Here is a 26,008-nt window from a genome sequence, read left to right as displayed (position 1 = left end):
TGGGCGGATCACCAGGTCAGGAGATCGAGGCCATCCTGGCTAACACAGTGAAACCCCATCTCTACTAAAAATACAAAAAAATTAGGCGGGTGTGGTGGTGGGCGCCTGTAGTCCCAGCTACTGGGAGGCTGAGGCAGGAGAATGGCGTGAACCCAGGAGGCGGAGCTTGCAATGAGCCAAAATAGCGCCACTGCACTCTAGCCTGGGTGACAGAGTGAGACTCTACCTCAAAAAAAAAATCTTGCAAAGGAAATTCTGTGTGTGAACATATTGACTAAATTCAAAAGGATCTTCTATTTTTTTATGTAAATTGAGCAATGAAATAAAAGCACAACAAGGCTTTCTTAAGGCACGGATCCGCTTTTTAACAAAAATTTGTAGAGGGTTATAAAAGCTTTACGAGAATCTCACCTCATGATCAAACTGGGTAAGATTTGATAGAATTATCTCTAAGGTTTCACTAAAAAAATTGGGTTTGACATTAATAGTAGACACCCTTGGTGTCCACGCTTCTTAATTTTCCTGATCATGAGACAAAGAACTCTGGATAACACGTCAGACAATGAGATTGCTATACTGACCCTAGACTGCTTTACAAGTAACTGGGACTATAGGTGTATGCCACCATGCCTGGGTGATTTTGTTTTTGTTTTTGCAGAGACAGGGTTTTTCCATGTTGCCCAGGTTGGTCTCAAACTCCCGGGCTCAAGCAATCCTCCTGCCTTGGCCTCCCAAAGTGCTGGGATTACAGGTGTGAGCCACCACGTCCATCCCTAGTTGTTTCTCATGACTATCTTGCCTCCTCATCAAGGATGGGAATGCCTCAGGATTAGTCAGTCTTCTGCTCCATATTTATTTTTCCATAGCGTCTAGTGTTGTGCTAGACAAATTTTTACTGCTAAACATAGAATTTGTGAATTGGGAGAAAACAAACCATGGGACACAAATGTCATTAGCATCTAGAAGGGTACTACTTATTGGGAAAAATTTCCCTGGAGTGTGACAAGTAAAAGCTGTTGGTTAAAGACAGTAGTACTTTTCTATTTTAAAGAAAGGGAGAGAGGTAGGAATAATTGAGGACAAATAGTTATCCCGAGGTTTTGGGATGGTTTAGATGGTTCATCTTCAGGCAGGTACCCAGCCCTATGTAGGGGAACTCCAAATACGCTGTCAATATAGCAATGGCCTCCAAGTTCGCAGAAAACAGAAAGCAGACTTACAGGGGATTTTAATATCACAGGTATTGCTACACATCAAAGTTACAATTGGATTTAAACTCTGTCTGAATTTGGGGAGAGACCCATACCAGTGAATCAGAGACCAGACTGGAAACCCTGGCAGACCCTCCTGCCTGTGCCCAGAACAAGCTGGAGACCAACATGGCTGAACGCCAGTGAGGCAGGAAGCCATGTGGCAGGAGCCCAGGAAAGGACCCACAGGCCTTATCCTGCTTCAGTACCTGGTTATTCAGGAAAAGTCTGACGGACGGACTCCGCTGGGAAGAGGTGCTTAAACCTACCACACAGAAGAGAGTTTACTAATAATGGTGGGATCCAGTCCTGCCATTTACCAAATGCCCATTGTGTGCCAGGTACCAGGAAAGGCACATCACAAAATCTCCCTTCCCTCACCATAAACCAACAAGATGGTGTTATCTCTGCTTTAGCGATGAGGAAACAGAAGCTCAGGTGCTCACACAGTAATAAGCTGTGGAGATTTGACTGTCCGCTCACCTCTGTACGAGTGTTTGGGCCCTCCGGAGCCTGAAGAGAACGTTAGGAACCTTGTGAGACCTACTGAGGCCATGGAAGGGCCTGGCCTTTATTCAGCAGGGACATGATAAGCTATTTTTCCTAAGTCTTTTTGTGTTGAAAGTACTCACAGAATAGTGTAGAGTCCTGGTACATAGTTAGTGCTCATTAAAATAAGTGGTGAAGGCTGGTCTGAAGGTAGTGCGTTATCTTAATTGATTGTTCATAGTCAGTTACAGATAATACTCCTTGTTCTACTCTTTCCCCGCTTCTCACTAGTGCACTTGACTAGTCTAGTCTTAAAAAACATAGGAATGCTTCCATGCCTTAGAGTTATTGACTCATATGTATGTTTATCTGTTAGTTTATTTATTTATTTGAGACAGAGTCTTGCTCTGTCGCCCAGGCTGGAGTGCAGTGGCATGATCTCAGCTCACTGCAACCTCCACCTCCCGGGTTCATGAAATTCTCCTGCCTCAGCCTCCTGAATAGCTGGAATTACAGATGTACACCACCATGTCTGGCTAATTTTTGTATTTTTAGTAGAGATGGGGTTTCACCATGTTGGCCAGGCTGATCTCGAACTCCTGACCTCAAGTGATCCGCCCACATCGGCCTCCCAAAGTGCTAGGATTATAGGCGTGCGCTACTGTGCCCAGCTGACTTATATGTTTAAATTCTGTAAATGAACATTAGGAAATATTTGATGAGTTGTGGTCTTCTTTCTAGATTAGTTGATTAGAATTTTAAGTCAAAGTTAACATATGAAAGACTTTAAATCCAAACTTTATATCCTAAGAAAATAAAAAAACCCACAGAAATCCTTATGAGCACCAAAATCTGTCTATATTTAGCTGGACATGGTGGTTTATGCCTATGTGATCCCAGCACTCTGGGTGGCCGAGGAGGGCTGATCACCTGAGGTCAGGAGTTTGAGACCAGCTTGGCAAACATAGTGAAACCCAGTCTCTATTAAAAATACAAAAATTAGCCAGGCGTGGTGGTGCGTGCCTGTAATCCCCGCTACTCAGGAGGCTGAGGCACAAGAATCACTTGACCCTGGGAGGCGGAGGTTGCAGTGAGCCGAGATGGCGCCACTACACTCCAGCCTGGACGACAGAGGGAGACTTCGCCTCAAAAAACTAAAATGTCTGTATTTGTCTCTCCCTTCTGTCTCCTCTGACTCCCTCTATTTTCTTTCCTGTCCAGTGAACTTTCTGCAAATTATGCCTATGCCATTAAGGATGAGTTCTTCCACCTGGCCTTCAAGATCCTCCATAATCAGGTGGAGTTTTCATACTATTCAGTTTTACCTTTTGATTATGATTATATTATGATAACATGACATTTCACAGTTTTACAGTGCTTTATTTTATTTTAGTTTAGTTTAGTTTTTGAGACAGGGTTTTGCTTTGTCACCCAAGTTGGAGTGCAGTGGTGCAATCATGGCTCACTGCAAACTCAACCTCCTGGGATTAAGTGATCCTTCTGTCTCAGCCACCCGAGTAGCTGGAACTACAGGTGCGCACGACCACACCCAGCTAATTTTATTTTTCATAGAGACAGGGTCAACCTCTGTTGCTTATGCTAGTCTCAAACTCCTGAGCTCAAGCAATCCTTCTGCCTTGGCCTCCCAAAGTGCTGAGATCACAGGTGTAAGCCACCAAGCCCAGCCAAATGCTTTTTAAAGAGGGACTTTTATAAAGATGATGCGTGTTTATCATCTCCAATAACTCCCCAACACAAAACCTCTGCGCGGAGCAGCACAGACTCATCCGCACCCAGGTGTGTTACTCTCGCATCTGTAATTTGATTGTTCACTTCCTCTTTTTTTTTTTTTTGAGATGGAGTCTCGCTCTGTCTCTCACCAAGGCTGGAAAGCTGGCATGCAGTGGCACGATCTCAGGTCACTGCAACCTCCGCCTCCTGGGTTCAGGCAATTCTCCTGCCTCAGCCTCCCAAGTAGCTGGGACTACAGGTGCGTGCCACCACGTCCGGCTAATTTTTCTATTTTTAGTCAGAGTTTCACCATATCGGCCAGGCTGTTCTCAAACCCCTCACCTCAAGAGATCTGCCCACCGCAGCTTCCCAAAGTGCTGGGATTACAGGCATGAGCCACTGCACCCAGCCTGTTAGTTTCCTCTTAACTAGAATATTAGCTCTGCCCATTTCAAGAACTCAAATATAAAACCTTTCTCAAGTATGAAGATGCTGGGTAGCCCAGTGGTTCTGAGCACTTGCTCTAGAGTCCAAAAGACCAGGATGGGCATCCCAGCTCTGAGACAAACTAGTGAGTGACCCTGGGCAACAACCAGGCTTCAATTTCTTCTTCAACTAACGAAGATAATAATGCCTATCTCATAGAGTTGTTTCAAGAATGAAATAAATAGCCCAGGCGCAGTGGCTCAGACCCGTAATTACAGCAAGTTACCCAAATTACTGCCAAGGTGGGCAGATCACTTGAGGTCAGGAGTTCAAGGCCAGCCTGGCCAACATGGTGCAGCCCCGTCTCTACCAAAAATACAAAAATTAGCCAGGCGTGGTGGTGCACGTCTAATCCCAGCTACTCAGGAGGCTGAGGCATGAGAATCACTTGAACCAGGAGGTGGAGGTTGCAGCAAGGTGAGATTGCACCACTGCACTCCAGCCTGGGTGACCGAGTGAGACTCCGTCTCATAAAAAAAAAAAAAAGAAGAAAGAAAGAATTGTACATCTAAGTGTTTAACATGGAGACTAATGTAGCAAATCAACAAGTATTAGCTACCTTCTTATCAATGTTACTACTGTTAGATGTCTAGCTCAAAGACCTATCTCCTCCATGAACTCTTTAACCAACTTTGCCCACAGCAAATGCCCTTTGAACTCCTAGAGCCTGTTCTTTCCCACACCTAATTGTATCCTATGGGCTTGCTGTCTAATTGCTGGTATTTATGTAGGGCCTGACATCTAGCGTTTCCACATCGATCTAAGCATCCAGGGATCATATCTGCTCATTTTTCTATATCCGTCAAGGCTCGTGGCATAAGACTGAGCTCATTGTAGACAACTGACTAAACCCTTGTTATAATTTACATTTAGAGAATCCCACCCTATATTATAATTTATAGTCAGAGACTTTGTCCCACAGGTGAGAACCAATCACCAGTGGCTATTGGAAGCTATAAACATTCCACTATGAAATAACCTCATAACACCACAGGAGCTTTCTTGACTTCCACTAATGATGAATGATTTAACATCCCTAAACAAGACACATGCCTGACTTCACAGCTGGCCAATCCCTCTCCATGTGGTTGGGCTCAGAGAACTTTATAACTAACACAGGACGGTGCCTCCTGTCAACCTCCACCTTCCCCCAAATAATGTGACCTTATTTCCTGGCTGCACAGCAGCCTCACTGGTAAAGGAAGGTTAAAGCCAACAGCTAACTATGCCAAGACAACTTGGATTTAATTCATGGTATCAGGGAACAACACAGGCTGCCACAGCTGAGAATTCCTCCCTCTGGGAAGATGAATTAAGTAAATCTAGGAAGAATAATGGTGGTTTCCCAGCCATCTAATAAAAATCAAACATTATATCCAAGGCCCTGGTTCACAGCACCTAAAGGTAGTTTGGGTTCCTATGCCTCAAATGTTTTCTCCAGCCCTTTACCTGGCTTATTTCTTACTTGGCTCCAGATGTTGGATTAATTGTCCCTTCCTCAAATGAACCAAGGGTCTGGATAAAAGACACTAGTCACAACGTGCATTCTTCTCTACCACCCTTAACACATGGTGACTAAGTAACTATCTATCTGCTCACAGGTCCCTCTTTTCTTGTGTAAGGTAAGATCCATGTGAGTATGGACCAAAACTGTCTTGTTCCCAGCTCTATCCAGAGCTTAACAGAGGGTCTGGCCCAAAGAAAGCATGCACATATATTTATGTTGAATGAACACATAAGTCGAAGGACCTTGCTGACCTGGTTTTAGGTGCTTGACCAATGATCCCACTTTTTCGACCGTTCCTGAAGCTTCATGTCCCAGCACCATGGGCTTTTTCACGATAAAATTCCCAATTCGACCCTCCTCCCAGTAGTGGACATCTGAGCCACAGATTCCAACAGAATGCATCCTCAGCAACACCTCTGATAAAAGAAAGGAAGACAAAAACAGTGAGAGAGGGAACAACCCCTATCACTCTGAGGTGCCCTAGTGATTTCCCTCTGCCCAGGGGAGAGGGCTGGGTTACCAGGCCAGGCACACTATTTAGGCCATAGAGGAAAACAAGCTACATAGCAACCCTGATTAAGTCTCACAAGGCAAACAAGCTTCCACATGTGATGGCTAATTTTATGTGTCCACTTGGCTAGGCTATAATGCCTGGTGGTTTGAAGATACATGTTGGGCATGGTTAGCTTTTAAACCAATAGACTTTGAGTAAAGTAGATTACCCTCCATAATGTAGGTGAGCCTCATCCAATCAGTTTGAAGGTCTTAAAGGCAAAGACTGAGGTTTCCTGAAGGAGAAGGAATTCTTCTCAAGACTGCAACATCAACTCTTACCTGAATTTCCAGCCTGCCCTTTGTACACACACACACATACATACACACACATATATCTTAGTGGTTTTGTTTCTCTGGACAACACTGACCAATACACTGGGTAGAAAAGATATTATTAGTAGCATGAAATGTACCAACCACTTAAGAGAACAAACTATCTTCCAAAAGAAAACTTTCCAGATAATTAATATGCTATGCATGATTCTTACCTGCTTATGAGAACAAGTCTGATAGAATCTCAGCTCGGCAACATTTTGTGAACTATCAAGTTGAGTTCTTCATGCTATTGTTTTCTTTCCTTTTTTTTTTTTTTTTTTTGAGACAGAGTCTTCCTCTGTTGCCCAGACTGGAGTGCAATGGCAGGATCTCGTCTCACCGCAATCTCTGCCTCCCGGGTTCAAGCAATTCTGCTGCCTCAGCCTCCCAAGTAGCTGGGATTACAGGTATGTGCCACCATACCTGGCTAATTTTTGTATTTTTAGTAGAGACAGGGTTTTGCCATGTTGGCCAGGCTGGTCTTGAACTCATGACCTCAGGTGATCCACCTGTCTCAGCCTCCCAAAGTGCTGGGATTACAGGCATGAGCCACCACGCCTGGCCAGTTTTCCAAGTTCAAAATGGTACTGTGCCCCTTTGATGAAATAAGTACCAATAAATACCATCATCTCTGACTGAGGTGATGGTTATGAAAACCTCCCTGAAAGAAAACACTCTGCCTTAGAAAGACAAAGAGACCCGAATCTCTGCTGTGCAGTGCACTTGCCACAGACTACTGGGGTGGCTCTTCAGAATTTTCTTCCTCCTTGGTTTTAGTGAAGAGAGTAAGAAATGGCAGGGTGAATTCTCAGATCAAAGGCAGGGAAAAGTCATTTGAGTTAGGAAAATCATCTCAGAATTTCCTCTCTTGAAGTAGCAACTGGTAGCGAGAGATTAGATTTGACTTTGCTAGAAAACTCGCTACAATGCACTCTTTTCTCTTCTGATGCAAGTGTAGCAAGAGACAAAAGTGTGAGCAGAATGCTTCTTCAGGGAGAAAAGCTGTACCAGGAGCCAAGCTTGCACCTTGTTTGGCCACTTCTGGAATCAATAGTCAACTTTTCAGGACACAGTGAGGTAACTCTTTTACTTCTCTGAACATGGATCTTGGTGAAAATCCTTGAACCCTAACTATGCAATACTTGCTCAGCACCCATAGAATGGCTATATTCTGTCTAGTCTGTATTCTCACCACTTACAAGTCGATAACACAAGTGACCTTTCAGTAGCAAAGCTCTGGATCCACGAGGAAAGCTGCCTTCGATCTGATGTTCACCCAGAAGCTGCGGTTCTGGTGTGAGGCAGGACAAAGTGGGAAAGGACACCCCCAACTTCTCAAGGGTAGAAAGGGGACGTGACTGTCTAGGTGTGAGAGGGGGAGGGTGAGTATCTACAGACACTCTGCCCATTGCCCCCAGCCTCACTTCAGGGTCCTGCATGATTATGACAAAGTGGGATTCCAGGGATGGGAGGGATTAGACAGCTGTCAGCAGGGATTTGAGCCAACAGAAAAAAAGAGATGGAAACATTCACAGCACCTGCCATGTGCAGACAGTGGGCTGGACTCTATCCTCACCACAGCACTCAGTTTGTAAATGAGAAACCCAAGGCTGGAAAGTTACAGATGCCACCTTGGGTGTCAGCATGTCAGCTGAGCCCCACAGGCTTAGCAAGTGAGAGGCCTGGAAGGAGCGGAGTAAAGGTGTTGGAAACCCTGGCCCCATGTGCTCACTCACTTTCTGTGCTTGGTTGATTAGGGCAGGGGACAGGGGCCCCACACAGCCCCTCCCACCCCCACTGTACAGAAGGTCCTGGGCTGCCGCACACTTCGGTGACTGGCCTTCCTGGGGAGTGGGGAAAGCTGGCATGATGCTCCCTTTGCTAATTAAAAGATGAAGTTCTGTAGACTCACTCCTTTTCAAAGTTCGGGTTAAGGATAGGACACTTGGCCACTCCAACAGCAGCTTCTGGTAGACAGGGTACACTGTCATTAGGTCAAAAGAGGAACAATTCTGTCATTGGTCCATATACTTCACATCAAAAACTCTTTGAGATGAGTCAGCAATCTGGTATGGTAATTTTTCTGATTCTATCACTATTCTTTTTATTTCATGTAGCAGCCAAGATAAACTTCCCACTAGGTCATACTTCAGACAGTAGACTCTGTTCTCAGCCTAACAAAAGCATAGGTTTTTAATGGACGCAAAAGTAATAAACAGTAGGAAAAGAGAGGTAAGGGAACAATATACATGTGATTCCAAAGGAAACAACAGGAAATAATAAAATGTAAGTTATGTTTCCCAAGAACTTACCATTTGGGCCTGGTTCAGGGATGGGATAGTTCTCCTAAAACAAACAAAATTGAAAAAATCATTTAACATGTATAATAACTTTACCTTATGAACATTTTCCATTAAAAACTAGAGTTTCATCATTAGTTTATTTCTTCTTAGAATTAACACAAGCTCAGACCACACTGCTCCCGGGTGCATGCCTGAGAGATACGCTCAATGGCACGCTGCGCACACCTGCCTAGCCCTTCTTCACTTGTCTGCATAACACAGTGACCGACCCAACAACGGCATGGCCGGCACACTCACAAAGCATACAGAGGACCACACTTGTCACTAGTGACATGTCACAGGGTGTGATAAAGTGCTGACGCTGGGTTCCCTCCCTGGGAAACAGCCTACAAACCGAAGGCGCAATCCTAGCTGAGGAAGAGCTGACTCTAATTGCTGACCTCATCCCGCTCACCGGTGCAACTTCGCCAGGACTAAGGAACAAGCACACTCCATGTAACTCTAGGCAGAAGGGATCTTTGGGTTTCCAGATCTGCCATCCATGTGAGATCCTACCTTCCTGGAGAAACACGTTCTTAGATACAGATTAGTTTGGTCTGACGAACTCCCCCAGGGAAAGGATGCAGCTGTTTCCGACAGTTGCCCGTCAGGGTGTTCCCCGCTAGCCAGGTAGGAGAAAGCGTCTGTGCTCTTTCCTTCCCATCAGCACAGACACTGACACCTGGTCCTTTTTCCCTAAAATTCCCATGTGGCATTTTAGGGGCCCCTTGGGAACACATAAGACCTGGATTTTGGCCCCTCTCATAGGTTCAAAAGCAATCTGAGCTATTCTGGTGTTCACAGTAGTAGTAATAGCAGTAGCAGCAGCAGTAGTAGTAGTGTTGATTTACTAAGCCTTCTTTCCTCATTGCCAACGGGCTAGGAAAGTCCTAGTGACAAGGAAGGACACTAAGTGGCCAAATCAAAGTGTTCATTTTATTATTTTAAGGTAATCAAGAAAAGAGGGTGCAGTGGCTCACGCCTGTAATCCCAACACTTTGGGAGGCTGATGCGGGTGGATCACTTGAGATCAGGAGTTTGAGACCAGCCTGGCCAACATGGTGACACCCATCTCTACCAAAAAGATAAAAATTAGCTGGGCGTGGTGGCAGGTGCCTGTAGTTTCAGCTACTCAGGAGGCCGAGGCAGGAGAATTGCTTGAACCCAGGAGATGGAGATGGCAGTGAGCCAAGATTATGCCACTGCACTCCAGCCTGGGTGACAGGGCGAGATTCCTTCTCAAAAAAAAAAAAAAAGAAAGAAAGAAAGAAAAAGAGAGGGATGGAAATGTTCACAGCACCTGCCATGTGCCAGGCAGTGGGCTGGACTCTATCCTCGCCATAGCACTTAGTCTGTAAATGAGAAACCCGGAGCTGGGAAGTTAAATAACTTGGTCAAGGTCATGCTACCAGAGAGTGGACGAAGCCTGCTTCCACTGTGCCCTAGTGTAGCCCCAAGTGGAATATGTCTTTTCTCCTTCAGGGGTGGTGCAAAGAGCTGCCAAACAAGCGATGAGAATGTCAGAGCTGGGCCCCATGAAGCAAGCTCTGGGACAAGGCACTGTTCCAAACGTACCTCCCCCAAAAGCGCTTATCTAGCTGCTTTTACAGGCAGCCCCACCGCATGAAACCACACCACGGGCACCAGACACACGCTGCTCGGCACCAGCACTGCGCTTAGTGGTCCGTGGCTTTTGCTTTTCCTAACAAGATCATAAACGCCTTGAAGTCAAAGACCATGCCTTCCGTCTCTTTAGCACCAGGCACAGTGCTTGGCCCCAAACTCAAGTGTTTGTACTTGTTAAATAACCATTATCCAAAATAGTGTTTCCAAGGAAAGTCAGAGGTTTTCACTCATCTCAAGTTACCAGCCCTTGCTGTTGAAGAGGCTCGGTGCTAATTTGAACCTCTTCTCCAGGGAAACAAAGCTCAAAGCTTTAATACTATTGCTGCCTAGCTGACATTGCTCAATGGCTTCTTTGTGTCAGGTACTGTGTGCTTTACAGGCATTACCTCATTTAATACTAGCAAAAAAACTACATGGTACATCCTACTATTTCCCTTTTCCATGTGATGAGACTGAGGAACCCGCCCATGGTAACACTAAGGTAGCAAATGGTGGAGCTGCATCCAAAGCAGCCTGATGGGGGCAAAAAGGCTTAAGGGAGTTTTTTAATCTCTTAATAATTTAGACTGGCTACATTGGAAGGAAGGAAGGAAGGAAGGAAGGAAGGAAGGAAGGAAGGAAGGAAGGAAGGAAGGAAGGGAGGGAGGAAGGAAGCGAGGGAGGGAGGAAGGAAGCAAGGGAGGGAGGATGGGAGGGAGGCAGGTAATCAGTCTAGAAATAGCCACCTCAAGATAGCTGATTGTCACCAAAACCTTCCTCAAAGTCATTGCTGGTCCCACATCAGACATCAGGGACCACTGTGCAAAGTGATGCTTCTGTTATACCACGTGAATTATTTTTTGCCACTTTAAGTTCTGGGATACATGTGCAGAACCTGCAGGTTTGTTACATCAGTATACCCGTGCCATGCTGCTTTGCTGCACCTATCAACCCGTCATCTAGGTTTGAAGCCCCACATGCATTAGGTATTTGTCCTAATGCCCTCCCCTTGCCCCCAACCCCCCAACAGGCCCGGGTGTGTGACGTTCCCCTCCCTGTGTGCAAGTGTTCTCATTGTTCAACTCCCACTTATGAGTGAGAACATGTGGTATTTGGTTTGCTGTTCCTGCATTAGTTTGCTGAGAATGATGGCTTCCAGCTTCATCCATGTCCCTGCAAAAGACATGATCTCATTCTTTCTTATGGCTGCATTATACTGCGTGAAATTTTAAACTGCAGGTTAAATTGAAACTAAAGACTAAGGCCTTTATTTCAAACATGGCAGAGCACTCCACCCTCCCTGCTAAAGGCACTAGTAGGCAAATTCACAGACATTGAAAGACAGTTCCACCGCATACAATTCATAGTCTTGCCTCCAGCCAGGCCAGGCCTGAACGCCCCATTTGGAGGTGGAGAGGTGGTAAGACTAAAGCTTAGAACAACAGTCAGGCACACCAAGTAGGCCCTGGGTCACTAGAGAGAACACGACTGTAAATATTTGTTCAAGTTAACGGAGCAGAACAACTGTGCTCCTACCACGCCGCAAAGCTGCAGTGACTCTCCCAGACACTAGAGGGTGCTGTGCCCACAGCCTGTGCTGTACCTATAGCAGAACACACTTGATGGAGAAGTTAAAATAAATTCCTCTCCCTGCACACCAACTTTCTTTTTCCATTCTTTTTCTTGCTGATTCTAATTACCCTTATAACTCAGGCTTGTCTCCTGCCCCGTCTCTGTAGGAGACATGCTACCTGAGCACAAAACCATTTTAACATCAGCCGGTAGGTTTGTAAATATTGCCCTAAGCACACTGTGGAGACTATAACGTTTCAGAAAGTTATTACAGCATAGTTACTTAAAACCTTGCTCTTCATGTTTCCTTGGCATGATGTTGGCCACAATCCTCTGTTTGCTTAATCTCTTTCTCTCTCTCAGATACTCTTCCAATTATCCTATTTCTCGTCTACCAAAGTTCCTTAGGTTCTCTGAGATCCCGAACTTTCACTTTTATCTCCACAGCTCCTTTTCTCCTCATTCCCAAAGGTTTAGTCACCTCAATCATATTCAAGGTTTCCTAAACAGAATTTCTTTTTCTTTTTTCTTTTTTTATTTTTAGTAACTCATCAGCAGTCCCTGATGTCAGATGTCACTGCACTCAGGCTAGAGTGCAGTGGCACGATCTCAGCTCACTGCAGCCTTGACCTCCTGAACTCAAAGTGATCCTCGCGTCCTCCCGCCTCAGCCTCCCAAGTAGCTGGGATTACAGGTGTGTGCTGTGCTGCATGACTAATTTTTTTTTTTTTTTGGTAGAGACGGGGTTTCACCATGTTGGCCAGGCAGGTCTTGAACTCCTGGCCTCAAGTGATCTGCCTGCCTCTGCCTCCCAAAGTGCTGGGATTACAGGTGTGAGCCACCGTGCCTGGCCGAATTTCTTATCTTTTAATGAGTGACTGTACAGGGGGTAAAAAGGAATTGAGTAACTCTTCTTTACCATAGTTGTGTCCGTTTTCCAGCATATTTCACTTCAAGTCAGAAATACATATCTGAATCACACATACACACTCTCCCTTCTACCCCCTTCAGCTCCTCCCGCTGCCCCACCAGCCCACTCCTGAAGCAACTCATGGAAATACTTCAGGAAGTACCCTCTCTGGAGACAGGATCATCTCAGGTACCTCTCACACACTAAATGTTATCTTGCTTTTCCTAAATACATTTTTTATATTAGCCTAAATATATATTTCCTAGCTATGTCGTCACTGGCGCCATTTCCTCTACTTCCACCTGCATAACTGAGTTGATTCCCTCAACATGTCTTGCTTGGGTTGCAGCAACGGCTTCAACACAAGGAGAAATGGAAGGAAGATGCCTTTTCCCTCCTCCAGCCAACCTGAGTGGCACAGTGAACTCAGACTCTGGAACTGCCTGTCTACATGCAACCCAGGCTTCCCCCACCAGCTGTGTGACCTCAGGGTAGTTATGTAACCTGTGTGCCCCAATTTCCTCTTTCATATGATAATCATGAAAGGGAATGCCGACTCAGTAAATATGTTCGCTGTTATTACAAAAGAAGTAAAATCAACGTTCTTTTTCCATAATTAGCTCATGCTATGGTTGAACCAACCCTGGTCAATCTTGTCCTTCTGATAAGAGTAAAGCATGTTAAATAGAAATTACAGGAGGCCACTGTTTTGCTCCTGCACTGGGCCCCAAGAGAACAGAATAAAAACCCAGAATGGAGCCACTCATACTAAAGTTCCACGTCATCAAAGCAAAACTAAGTTGTTATATGACCTTCAGAGAAATCAGGAGAGATAACAGCCAAATATCCCAAACAGGCCAGTTTCAGTCAGCATGATAATAAAGTTCCCTCTACTTTAATCCTTACCAAAAAAATGAAAAATAATGACCTGAAGAAACCTCATCTTAACCAGTTATTTTTCTTTTGTTCTATTTCCCTGTTTCCACCTTACAAGGGAAATAACTGAAATGACCAATCTGCTTTTTCTTGTGTTTCTGCTTTCTTTAGCTCTTTTCTGTTTGTAAAACCAACCTCCTCTGTTTACCTCACTGGAACACACGCTATTTTATGGAATAAAGTGTTGCCCAATTCTAGAATTGCAAATAAAGCCAAATAAAATCTTTTAAATTAAATTGTAGTAATTTTATCTTTTGACAAGTATTTTAAATTCTTTTGTGGAAAAGTTGTGTTCTGCATCCTGGATTCAACCAAACCTCAGGTCAAAAATATTCAAAAAATAAGAAATAGCAATACAACCCTAAAAAATAATGCAAATGAAAAATAATCTATAACAATGATTTACAGAGCACTGACATTGTGTTAGGTGTTATAGGTAATCTGGGGGGATTTAGAGCAGATGGGAGGATGCATGGAGGTTATATGCGAATACTACACCATTTCATCACGTACAAGGGACTTGAGAATCCTTGGATTCTGGCATCTGCAAAGGGTTCCTGGAGCCAATCCTTCCCCTACTCCAGGATACCAAGGACAACTGTATTCTCATGGTTTTCATATCAACGTTAAGAAAATCTGACCACTCTTTACAAGGCTGGAATTTGGAAGAAAGTGAAGGGATTCTAGCAGTTTTTAGGCTTGACTCTGCCAGTTGTGGAAAGAGTGCAACATGCTCCCACTGCCTTAGGGTGGGGGATGGCTGGCAGTGTGTGGGGAAGGTGCTGGTCTCACCCCAGATGCACAGCAGTCACCTCCTCCCTGCTGCCAAGCCTCCTGTGGCCTGTGGAGGGCTGCCCTGCACACCTGCAGAGCGCAAGACACCCTGTTTTTCTTCCTTTCCGCTTTCCATTTTCCCTTTCTCTTGAGTGCCTGAAAGGTGTTTTGAGGGTAGGAAGAAAATTCAAAGGTTTCCCAATTGGCTATTTTGTCATGAGAGGCTTTGTTCTAGCCGCGTTGGTCCTGGCAAACTTGAGGTCAAAATAGGAGGTAGAATGTCTTCCCAAGGTCCAATGAGCTGGTCTCCAGCCCAAGCTCTCCTGGCTCCATTCAACGTTGTTCTGCTGATAACAATCTTGCTGAAATGCAAATTCGTATCAAGTCGCCAAGTGACCCTGGAGACTCCTAAACCCCTCACGTGGTGGCCACCACGCCCCCATCTTACCTTCAACCACACCACACTCACCCTTTCCCATTGCCTAATCCCTCTCCCTCTTCCAGATCCCACAGGAGGTGGGAAGTGAGGCATCTGGGAGGACTTCTAAATTCCTACGAGAATTAGGAGACACTTAGGTTTGGACATGCCGGGACTAAGGTGTCTTAGGACATCCAGGTGGGGCTATTGATATATAATAATGTTTTGTGATTCAAAATGTCACAAAATGGAGTCTTTTTTTTCCAATATTGTATCTACATGTACGTATTTCTCCTTCTTCTTAATTTCTGCCATGCATTTTTATAGAGAAATTTCCCCTACATCCATAATTCTACTATCACCCCTTAGAATAGGGCTGCTTTTACGTAATGTTAAAATCCTATTTGTGATATTGCTTGCTTCTTCTCCTGCTTTTCATAGTGAAAGGAGGTGGCCAAATGCCTAGGCAGATAGGAGTGGGTATCCAGTGACATTCCACCTCCAAGTGGTAGTTTAAAGCCTGAAAGCCAAGCTACAAGTTAAATCCTGGGACTGGATCAAGAACTTGTCTTCCTGTTTGAATGCTTTCCTCTGATTGATCCCCACCCTTCACCTATTTTACATATACCTAATCTTTCCTAAGTGGTTTTCTATACTTTTTTGCCCACCTTTGAGTGGTGTCTTCACTTTAACATTTTTTGCATACTCACAAACCATTCAATACACACTTCCCATCCTGTGCCTATAAAGATCCCAGACTCAGTTGGTAGAGGGGGAAATGGCCTGACTTCGGGGAAGAGACAACCTGACTTCTGGGAAGACAACCCGCCCTTCCCATCCCTTCTCCAGTTCCCCTCTCTGCTGAAAGCCATTTTCATCGCTCAGTAAAATTCTCCACCTTCATCATCCTTCAATCATCTGGGTGACCTCATTCTTCTTGGATACTGGACAAGAGCTCAGGGCCCACCAAGTGCAGGTACCCAGAAAAGGCTGTCACACTGGCCCTTTGCCCCTCACCAGTGGCATGCCCTGTGCAGTGAGGCATGGGACCAACTGAGCTGCTAACATGCCACCATCTGCAGATGGTGGAACTAAAGGAGCACTGTAACAGCCCTTCTGGGGCTTCGGGGTCATGGATACCCTCACCTGGGTGCTGCCACATTCCCCTCGAGGAGCTTGCTCCTGTGTCAGTGCCTGGAGCAGCTGGCCGGCTGGATCCTGCCCTCGCTCATTCATATGCTCCCTCCCACAAGGGGTTGAGCACAGTAGGTCCGGTAGACAAGGCACCCCTTCCGGAAGTCCAGCAAAGGGGCCAAGAAAAAGCTTGCATCACTTTGCAAGGAAAATGCTACCTTTGTGCCTTGTGGTCTTTCACAGACAAAGGCACTGCCTTTCCAGAGCTGTTGGCAGAGGTGGGAGTGTTTGCTGGATTTAATTTCCTGTTTTGAATTTGAAACGGTGTGTCGAGTTTGGGTTTTGTTTTGTTGTTGTTAAAACATAATTAAGATAAAAGCAAGAAAGATGCTTCGTTGGACTACTTGCTGCTACCCAGTTTCTCTTTTCCTGGAGGAGTTTTAGATTCTCTTTTCACTCTTGAGTGTCTCTGACTGGTAAGGGTTAAGCAGCCTGCAGCTCGTCACTATCAGGGTAATCTGGTTTAATCCAGCTGCTCCTTCATGACTATCAGCCCCTTTAATCTGATCACATAGAAGCAGCTGGCTCAGAGAAACAGACATGATGCCCAGGACCATCTGAGCTGCCCATGTTCATGCCCTCTCATTGTACAATCCGCTTCTCACCCCAAAATCTTAACAGTAAAGTATAGACGGCAAGGAGGGGACATTTTAAATGTACTGTATTAGATATAGATTTATCTTATTTTTAAAAATACATAAAAGTATTTTAAAATGCTTAGGTCAAAGCAATTCTTTTGACCTAAGGTATAATACGTTGCCTCAATGGACAAAAACTCAAGAAATATCTTCATGGACCTCCAAGTAATGTTTAAACTTGATACCAGTGTATTATTTTTTTCTGCCCTTTATAATTAAACAACATTCATCCATCATTCTAAAATTATTATTTTTTCCTTTAATTTGTTGCCTCCTCATATAGCTGATCATAACGAAAATCTAACTACATCCCCTCCACGGTGTTCAGTTTCCTGGAAGTGGAGCCTGTTTTGTTCTTGTACTTCTCCCTGTTCAGATGCTCCTGCCTGAAGTCTGGAAGAGCCGGCTTTCAGGAAGAAGGGAGATGAAGTGCACTCAGAGGGTGACTGATGAACTGATTTGTAATGCAATGTACAGAACTTGAGAGGAGCATTTAGAAATGTTTATAGAATTTTTTTGTTTGTTTTTGTTTTGAGATACAGTCTCGTTCTGTCACCCAGGCTGGAGTGCAGTGGCATGATCTCGGCTTACTGCAGCCTCCGCCTCCCCGTTCAAGTGATCTCGTGCCTCAGCCTCCTGAGTAGCTGGGATTACAGGTGTGGACCACCACACCCGGTTAATTTTTGTATTTTAGTAGAGACAAGATTTTGCCATGTTGGCCAGGCTGGTCTCAAACTCCTGGCCTCAAGTGATCTGCCCGCCTTGGCCTCCCAAAGTGCTGGGGTTACAGGCGTGAGCCACTGTGCCTGGTTGTTTATAGCATTTTGACATGACGCAGCATTCAAATATATTGATGCAAACATATCAGTCCATGGCCGCCTGGATAAAATAAAATTGGTCCTTCATTGTGGACAGTTTGTAAAGCCCTGTATTAAAGTACCCAGCACATGCCTGGCATGCAGTAGGCAGTCAACATATTAATTCCCCTCATTTCCCTACCATTCAAGTGAACCCTACATTACAAAAACAAGCTGCCCACCACCCCCACCACCAAACATAGCTTCTGTGGGGGAAAAGCTAATTTGACTGTTCTATATTCTAACTTCATGAACCAGGAATTCATTTCCTAATTAAAAGCTTCTGGGTTTCTACAGGCTGATCAAAGGGGCATACAGTAAACTGGAAAATACAGAGGAAAACAAGATTATTGCCTGGGCCCACATTATAATAACTTGGTTAGGAAAACTGTCCATGTGTTTGAAGGCCCTGGTCTCCGTCCACCTCTTTTTAAGCTGATAGGGTTTAAGTGTCCGTCCTCGGGGTCTCTGGCTTCCTGCTCATCTCCACAGTGAGCACGTACCACTAACAGTGTGCTGGATGCTGTGCTAGGCCTTTCACACGCACGACTGGTCCCACTGAATCCTCATACAACCAAACAGAACACTACTATTACCCCCATTTCACTGGGAAGTTGAAGTGGAAAATAATTTGTTGAGTCATACAACTAGCAGCAGTAGAACAGGGACTAAACCCCACTCTGGCTCCCCAGCCTGGTTTGGGAACTTCGCACTATTTGCATTTAGAGAGAACCCCAGCGAGCTGACACTGTTTGCTTCTTTATACATCAACTTGGTCATCAGTCCCTTTTGCTCCCTCCAACTCCCAAACTTTCTCTATTTAAAACGAGGGGAAAAGCGAAAGTCCTTAAGTCTCAGGTTGTTGTTTAATTTTGTTCTCATTATAAAAGAAAACCACCGGTCTTAGTGTGTGGCTGACTTACCACCCAATTTATAAATACTCCTCCTTGCTGTGGTCAAGGTGATCATTAAACTAATTAGTAGGCGAGGAGTTTAATTTTTTGTTCCCTGCAGCCATACATCAAGAAAGAAGAGAATGGTACTTTCTCCTTAGGCAGTAGGGATGCTGTGCGGTTCCTTCCTGCCAGTTAAGGGACAAGTAAAGTGGACCAGGTCACACTTCCCCACAGGACCACTGCCCTGGACGCTGGCTGATTCCTGGCCTTACCTCAAGCAGGAAGGCAGCATTGGGAAGGGTTGAGCCGTCGCTTCCTGCTTCAGAACACTTTGGAACCCTGCTTCAGATTTTAGGAACGATTTATACACATTTTGGAAAGCAAATAATGATGTAATTTAAATGATACACTTTTCCCTTGAAAATGTATACATTTTTTGAAAAGATTTTAGGAATGAGAGTTTCCCCAAACAACTCCCTTCATAGGAGTTCCTGAGGCACTGAACCATTTTATCAGCAGACCCTGCCCTCGGTATACCTAAACCGGCCACAGTTTTTTGAGCTTCAGTTCCCCAGCCAGCCAGAAATGGAAGCGTTTTAAATCTGTGGCTGGGTGGTCTTACATCAAAAGAAGAAAACAGTCAAATTCTCCCCACTTCCCCTTATCTTTTTTGTAATTTATATCCAACCAAGGTTCCCCCTCCCCACCCAAATGCAACCACTGACAATTTATTAAGCCCAGGAAATCCTGGGTTTCATTTTGGTCCTCTTGCAGAGAGGAAAATGGCTGGTTCCCCTCAAAGTTTCCCCAGGATTGTTCCTCCTAGTCGCTATCTCTAGTTCACTACCGGCCCCAAACCCAAGCCACCGAGCCTATCTGTCTTAAGGAAAAGGTGGAGAAGCAGTGGCAAGGGCCCAGAAGGTTTGTGTGGAGCTGCAGGTGCACCTGAGGCAGTACAGTCCTCGCTGGTGGGTCTCCTCTGCTGACAACTCTTTCTGCCCTTTCCCCTCCAGTGTTGGGGCTCTCTCCAGGGTAATGTCCTCCTCTGATTTCCTTCTCACTCTACATGGTTCCCTCAGCCTAGGCAAGCTCAGTCATACACAATTCCCCATAGGGCACTATTTGGGACAGGACAACTCTTTGTTGTCCGGGACAGTGCTATGAACTAAATAAAGTCTGCAGTAGTGCTCCTCAGTCATTGTGACAACCAAACCTCCCTGACACATTTCCAAAGGCCCCCTGGGTGGGGGTGGGCGGTGCAGTACTGCTCAGTAGAGGAGCAAAGGACTCCTGAGTTTACATTTCCACCCCAGATAGCATCCCTGCACTCCAGACCCCTGCACTCAAGGAAATTTCCCAAAGGCACCTTGTGTCCTGTCCCAGAGACATCTTTATTTTTATTTTTTAATTTTTTTATTTGTTATTTTATTATTATTATTTTTTAGACAGAGTTTTGTTCTCATCCAGGCTGGAGTACAGTGGTGCAATCTCAGTTCATTGCATCTCTGACTCCCAGACTCAAGCAATTCTCAGCTTCGCAAGTAGCTGGGATTACAGGTGTGCAGCACCACACCCAGCTAATTTTTGTATTTATAGTAGAGACAGAGTTTCACCCTGTTGGCCAGGTTGGTCTCAAACTCCTGACCTCAAGTGATCTGCCTACATTGGCCTCTCAAGTGCTGGGATTACAGGCATGAGCCACCATACCTGGCCTTCAGAGACATCTTAAACTCAAATTTTCAAACCTGATCTCATTTTAATCTACTCTGACTAGTAAATGACCCTACCACTTCCCATTCTCAAACTGAGCCTACGTGTTTTCCTAAATCCTCCTCTGAACTCTTTTACCCAGTTAGTGTACCAGCACACAACCACAGGTGAAATTCTCCAGCCCATCATATTTTCTAGATCCTTTAGGTTACAGCCACCCCAACCCAGCCCCTAATCCAGTCAGAGTGGGTTCTAATGCAAAGCTGATGAGATTAAGGTTAGTTCCCTGCTGCTCTAATCTTCAAAGCTTTGTCTACAAAACCATAATAGAGGTGGTCTGCCTGAGCAGTAGAAGACCATGAGTTTGAGTTAAAGTGGAGGAGAACTAAGGGTGCATGACTTTTAAGCAGGCTCTGAGCAGATAGAGGGCCAAGGGCCCCTCCCTGTGGGGTCTTTTCTCTCTGAGGCCTCCATCAAAGGCTCTGTCATAATTGTTGACTTTGTCTCTCTGCCTCCCTCAGTAAACTTGGGAGCAGGGGCTGTGTCCTCCTCTCTGGGCCCTCAGCCCAGTGCCTGGCACATGGCAGGCATCCTTTCATGAGTGAATGTTTGTGGAATGAAGTACTGAGTTGGAAATCACTCTGCAAACTGTGCAGAGCTGGACCACTTTCCCTTACTCATACTACCCTCTGGCATTTGCAACAATAAACACTAACAGCCTCACTTTAATTCAGGACCTTCGGTGGAGGCTCGAAAGAGTGGAATGAGCACTGGACTGGGGAGTCTAAACATCTGAGTCTGTTAACTAACACAACTTACCACCTCGGCTATGGCACTTTCTCCAACTGAGGAGATGGAGTGTCAGCTGGGACAAGGGGTCTACAGAGGGGCTTAGAGCGGCTTAAAGAGAGTTCCTTGAACAATCTGAAATTGTTGCCAAACTCAGTTTGTTTGCATTCTGTTGAGGGGACACCACAGATTCTTAAATAGTCAAGAACTGCTAGTCTGGATAAGCTTCTGAATGACTGCAGTTTACATACTGATGCGTGGACTTTGAGGGAAAGGAGATCCAAGGGAGCAGCAGAGATGGCTGGCACTCGTCCCACATAGCCACTGCCATCACAGGCCCATCTGAGAGGGACTTTGTCAAGGGAGCCTTGGCATGACCAGGGTGCTGACTCAGCCACTCCCTAAACTTTATTTAGTGCCACAAGCCAAGGAGCAAAAGGCAGGGTCTCAGGCAGAGAACACACATACAGAATGCTCCTAAAGGGACAGAGGCACGGGATTAGAAAGGAAAACTGCTGGAAAGTGAACCAGATAGGGACTTAGGGAGAGAAGGAGCCTTACAGACAAGGGGACTATGAAGATCCAGAAGTCTGGCACAGGCAAGGGGAACACCAGGGGTTCTGGAGATGGAGGCCTAGACTGGAAGGAAAGGAGAAGGAGCTGGCACTTCCTGAGCATGTACTAAGTGCTGAGTACTCTTGTGATCATAATAATCCTGCAGGGAGGTTTATCAGTCCCAAGCAAGGGGAGTTAAATAGAAGTTCCGCTGTTTTTAAGTGTCCTCTGACCCCCCTTTCTGCTCTGCACTGTCTGCCCAGATAATTCAGACAGCCTTAGCATTTTCTTTGAAAAGGTCAATGACAAGAGGCTGGACTGTAAATCTGCAGCTGGCAAAGGAGAGAGAATGATTCATTCAAACAGTTTGCAACCATCCTGGGCACCGGCCACGTGCCAGCCACGGGGCTAGGTTCAGGGAGGCATACGACTAGATAGATCCCTGCCCTTTGCAACAGCCACTACCCGCCGCCCCGACACCCCGAGGGTAACCAGCCCGGATCTGGGCAGCCAGGGCGCTTAAGGTGGGGGGCCGGCACAGGGCTGGAAGTGGGAAGCCAGGACTGCGGCTGGGCTCAGAGGAGAGTGAGGTAGGGTCTGTAGGCTTCCCACCCTCCTTCCCTGCTTACCAGGCGCAAGTCCCCCGGTCCGTGCAACACCAGGGAAAGGTTCTTGGGCTTGGCCGCCGCCGCCATGGAGCTCTTTTGGCTCTCGGGTGCGGCCTGGAAGGCTCGGGACGTTTGGTCGCTCTGGTGGCGCTGCCCAGCCGAGGGTCCAGGGCACAGGGAGGAAGGCGGGGCCTGGAAGAAGCGGCGCACGCAGGGGCGGGGCTAGGCTTCCTCCTTTGTGACAGCCCGGGCGGTGCTAGCGTGGAGGGGCGGGGCTTCCTGGCCTTCTCCAGACCCGGAGGCGGGGCGGGGCTTCGCGAGGGGTCTAGGGGCGCGAAGCCTGGGCGCTGGCTCCATCTGCAGCACGCTGTTTGTTTGTTTGTGGCCCAGGCTGGAGTGCAGTGGTGCGATCTTGGCTCACTGCAAGCTCCGCCTCCCGAGTTCACGCCATTCTCCTGCCTCAGCCTCCCGAGTAGCTGGGACTACAGGCGCCGGCCACCACGTATTTTTGTTTAGTAGAGACGGGATTTCACTGTGTTAGGCAGGATGGTCGCGATCTCCTGACCTAATGATCCGCCCGCCTCGGCCTCCCAAAGTGCTGGGATTACGGGCGTGAGTCACCGCGTCAGCCCTGAAGCGCCTGTTTTTGCCGTCTCACATCCAAGCGCACACAGCTGCCCTGAAAACCGACTGCGGAGGCAGTAGGCACAAGACCAGGGCTCTCAAATGTTATCTGCAGAAGAATAGGGGTGGGAAATGTGAGGAGCTGTTGATAATGCATATTCTCAGGACCAGCACCGAGATTCTGATCCAGTAGGTCTAGGTCTGAGGTGCAGCCCGAGGGTCCATATTCCTAGCAACGAGAACGCTGAGGCTGTCGATGGAGCTCAGTGTGCACTTTGGGAGACAGGAGCTACCATGACACAGCGTCTATGTCGGCCCTGTTTCTCCAGCCTCCAGCAAATGGCCTGGCACGACTAGGAGTGAATGAATTCGTGCATTATTCCAAGGGCCTGGTGCATCAGTATAAAAAAGACACGAGGCCAGGCGCACTGGCTCACGCCTGTAATCCCAGCACTTTGGGAGGCTGAGGGGGGGTGGATCACCTGAGGTCAGGAGTTTGAGACCAGCCTAATATCACGAAACCCCATCTCTGCTAAAAATACAAAAATTAGCCGGGCGTGGTGGCATGTGCCTTAATCTCAGCTACTTGGGAGGCTGAGACAGGAGAATAGCTTGAACCCGGGAAGCAGAGGTTGCAGTGAGCTGAGATCGCGCCATTGAACGCCAGCCTGGGCAACAAGGGTGAAAATCCGTCTAAAAAAAAAAAAAGCCGTAAAATGGAATTTGCGAACCTCTTTCTCTCAACTGGTTCTGCTGCTTCTATTCAAAGCAGAGTTTCTGCTCAAACTCTTTCTTCAAGCCTCTCAGCCCTCTGAGAAACAGTGAGGTTTTACTCTCTGAGGAGAGTGCCGCTTCTAGCCAGGCCTAAGTCTATAAGGCCCCTCCCTCCTTTGAGGACAGTGCTCAGGATTTCATTCCCTTACAGTCCCCCCTCCCCCATATGTAACTGCTGAATTGATTCACCTTGCCTGCTGCCTAGACAAAACTAATTTATCAAGACAAGGGAACTGCAATAGAGGAAGAGTTCATGCAGAACCAGCTATGCAGGAGACTAGAGTTTTATTATTGCTCAAATCAGGCTGCCCAAGCATTCGAACATACGGGGACTCAGAGTTTTTAAGGATAGTTTGATGGGTGGGGAAAGGCCAGTGAGTCAGGAGTGCTGATTGTTTGGGTTGCAGATGAAATCATAGGGGATCTAAGCTGTCTTCTTGGACTGAGTCAGTTCCTAGGTAGAGGCCACAAGATCAGATGAGCGAGTTTATCGGTCTGCTTGGTGCTACTTCTTGAGGGACCAGTGCCAGTATAGGCTGTATTTGTTCCTTGCTGAGGGCCCTGGTTCCTCTGGGATTAGGCCTAGATATTTGGCTTGTTGTAAGCAGAGCTGGGCTTCTGGTTTAGACACCTTGCACGCTTGATTAGCTAGAAAGTTCAAGAGATCTAGACTAGCCTGCTGGCATGAGGCTTCCAAACTGGGAGCCAAAAGTAAATCATCCAGATTCTGTTCCAAGATGGCCAAATAGGAACAGCTGTGGTCTGCAGCTCCCAGTGTGATCGATGCAGAAGATGGTGATTTCTGCATTTCCAGCTGAGGTACCTGGTTCATCTCATTGGGACTGGTTGGACAGTGGCTGCAGCCCACAGAGGGCGAGCCGAAGCAGGGCAGGGCATCGCCTCACCTGGAAGTGCAAGCAGTCGGGGAATTTCCCTTTCCTAGCCAAGGAAAGCCATGACAGAATGTACCTGGAAAATCGGGACACTCTCACCCAAATACTGCACTTTTCCAATGGTCTTAGCAAATGACACACCAGGAGATTATATCCTGTGCCTGGCTCAGTGGGTCCCACGCCCACAGAGCCTTGCTCACTGCTAGCACAGCAGTCTGAGGCAGCAGCCTGGCGGAGGAGGAGGGTCTGCCATTGCTGAGGCTTGAATAGGTAAACAAAGCGGTCAGGGAAGCTCAAACTTGGCAGAGCCCACCACAGCTCTGCAAGGTCTGCTGCCTCTGTAGACCCCACCTCTGGGGGCAGGGCATAGCTGAACAAAAGGCAGCAGAAACTTCTGCAGACTTAAACATCCCTGTCTGACAGCTCTGAAGAGAGAAGTGGCTCTCCCAGCACGGTGTTTGAGCTCTGAGACTGGACAGAATGCCTCCTCAAGTGGGTCCCTGGCCCCTGTTTAGCCTAACTGGGAGACACTTCCCAGTAGGGGCCAACTGACACCTCATACAGGCGGGTGCCCCTCTGGGATGAAGCTTCCAGAGGAAGGATCAAGCAGCAATATTTGCTCTTCTGCAATATTTGCTGTTCTGCAGACTCCACTGGTGGTACCCAGGGAAACAGGGTCTGGAGTGGACCTCCAGCAAGCTCCAACAGATCTGCAGCTGAGCGACCTGACTCTTAGAAGGAAAACTAACAGACAGAAAGGAATAGCATCAACATCAACAAAAAGGACATCCACACCAAAACCCCATCTGTAGGTCACCAGCATCAAAGACCAAAGGTAGATAAAACCACAAAGATGGGGAGAAACCAGAGCAGAAAAGTGAAAAATTCTAAAATCCAGAGTGCCTCTTCTCCTCCAAAGAATCATAGCTCCTCATCAGCAATGGAACAAAGCTGGGCAGAGAATGACTTTGACAAGCTGACAGAAGAAGGCTTCAAAAGGTTAGTAATAGCATACTTCTCTGAGCTGAAGGAGGATGTTCGAACCCATTGCAAAGAAGCTAAAACCCTTGAGAAAAGATTAGACGAATGGCTAACTAGAATAAATAGTGTAGAGAAGACCTTAAATGACCTGATGGAGCTGAAAACCATGGCACAAGAACTACGTGATGCATGCACAAACTTCCATAGCCGATTCAATCAAATGGCAGAAAGGATATCAGTGACTGAAGATCAAATTAATGAAATAAAGCAAGAGGAAAAGTTTAGAGAAAAAAGAATAAAAATGAACAAAGCCTCCAAGAAATATGGGACTACGTGAAAAGACCAAATCTACATTTGATTGGTGTACCTGAAAGTGACAGGGAGAATGGAAACAAGTTGGAAAACACTCTTTAGGATATTATCCAGGAGAGCTTCCACAACCTAGCAAGGCAGGCCAACATTCTATTCAGGAAATACAGATAACACCACAACAATACTGTTTGGATGAACAGAGGCAAGATGGTGCACTTCCGGGTTCTTCATCCCCCCCTCCCAACTTTTCCCCCCTCCCAACTTTTCCTGTGCGCGCGAAAATGCAG

General features: G+C 46.4%; 1 protein-coding gene across 1 annotated transcript in view; it reads right to left on the bottom strand.

Annotated features, from left to right (window-relative positions):
* Positions 1–22,559, bottom strand: part of SORD (sorbitol dehydrogenase) — a 42,612-nt gene extending 20,053 nt beyond the window's left edge. The window contains exons 1-3 of the mRNA XM_011928529.1: positions 22,159–22,559; positions 8,646–8,679; positions 5,715–5,879 (exon numbers count right to left, since the gene is read on the bottom strand). Coding sequence (XP_011783919.1) covers positions 5,715–5,879; positions 8,646–8,679; positions 22,159–22,224 — 265 coding nt within the window. The 5' untranslated portion in view covers positions 22,225–22,559. The remainder of the gene's footprint in view (positions 1–5,714; positions 5,880–8,645; positions 8,680–22,158) is intronic.
* Positions 22,560–26,008: the final 3,449 nt, after the last annotated feature.

The sequence above is a fragment of the Colobus angolensis genome, unplaced genomic scaffold (assembly GCF_000951035.1).
Source record: "Colobus angolensis palliatus isolate OR3802 unplaced genomic scaffold, Cang.pa_1.0 Scaffold78, whole genome shotgun sequence".
NCBI classification, from domain to species: domain Eukaryota; kingdom Metazoa; phylum Chordata; class Mammalia; order Primates; family Cercopithecidae; genus Colobus; species Colobus angolensis.
Note: the sequence above shows the minus strand (reverse complement) of the source record. Positions and strands in the feature narration are given on the sequence as shown.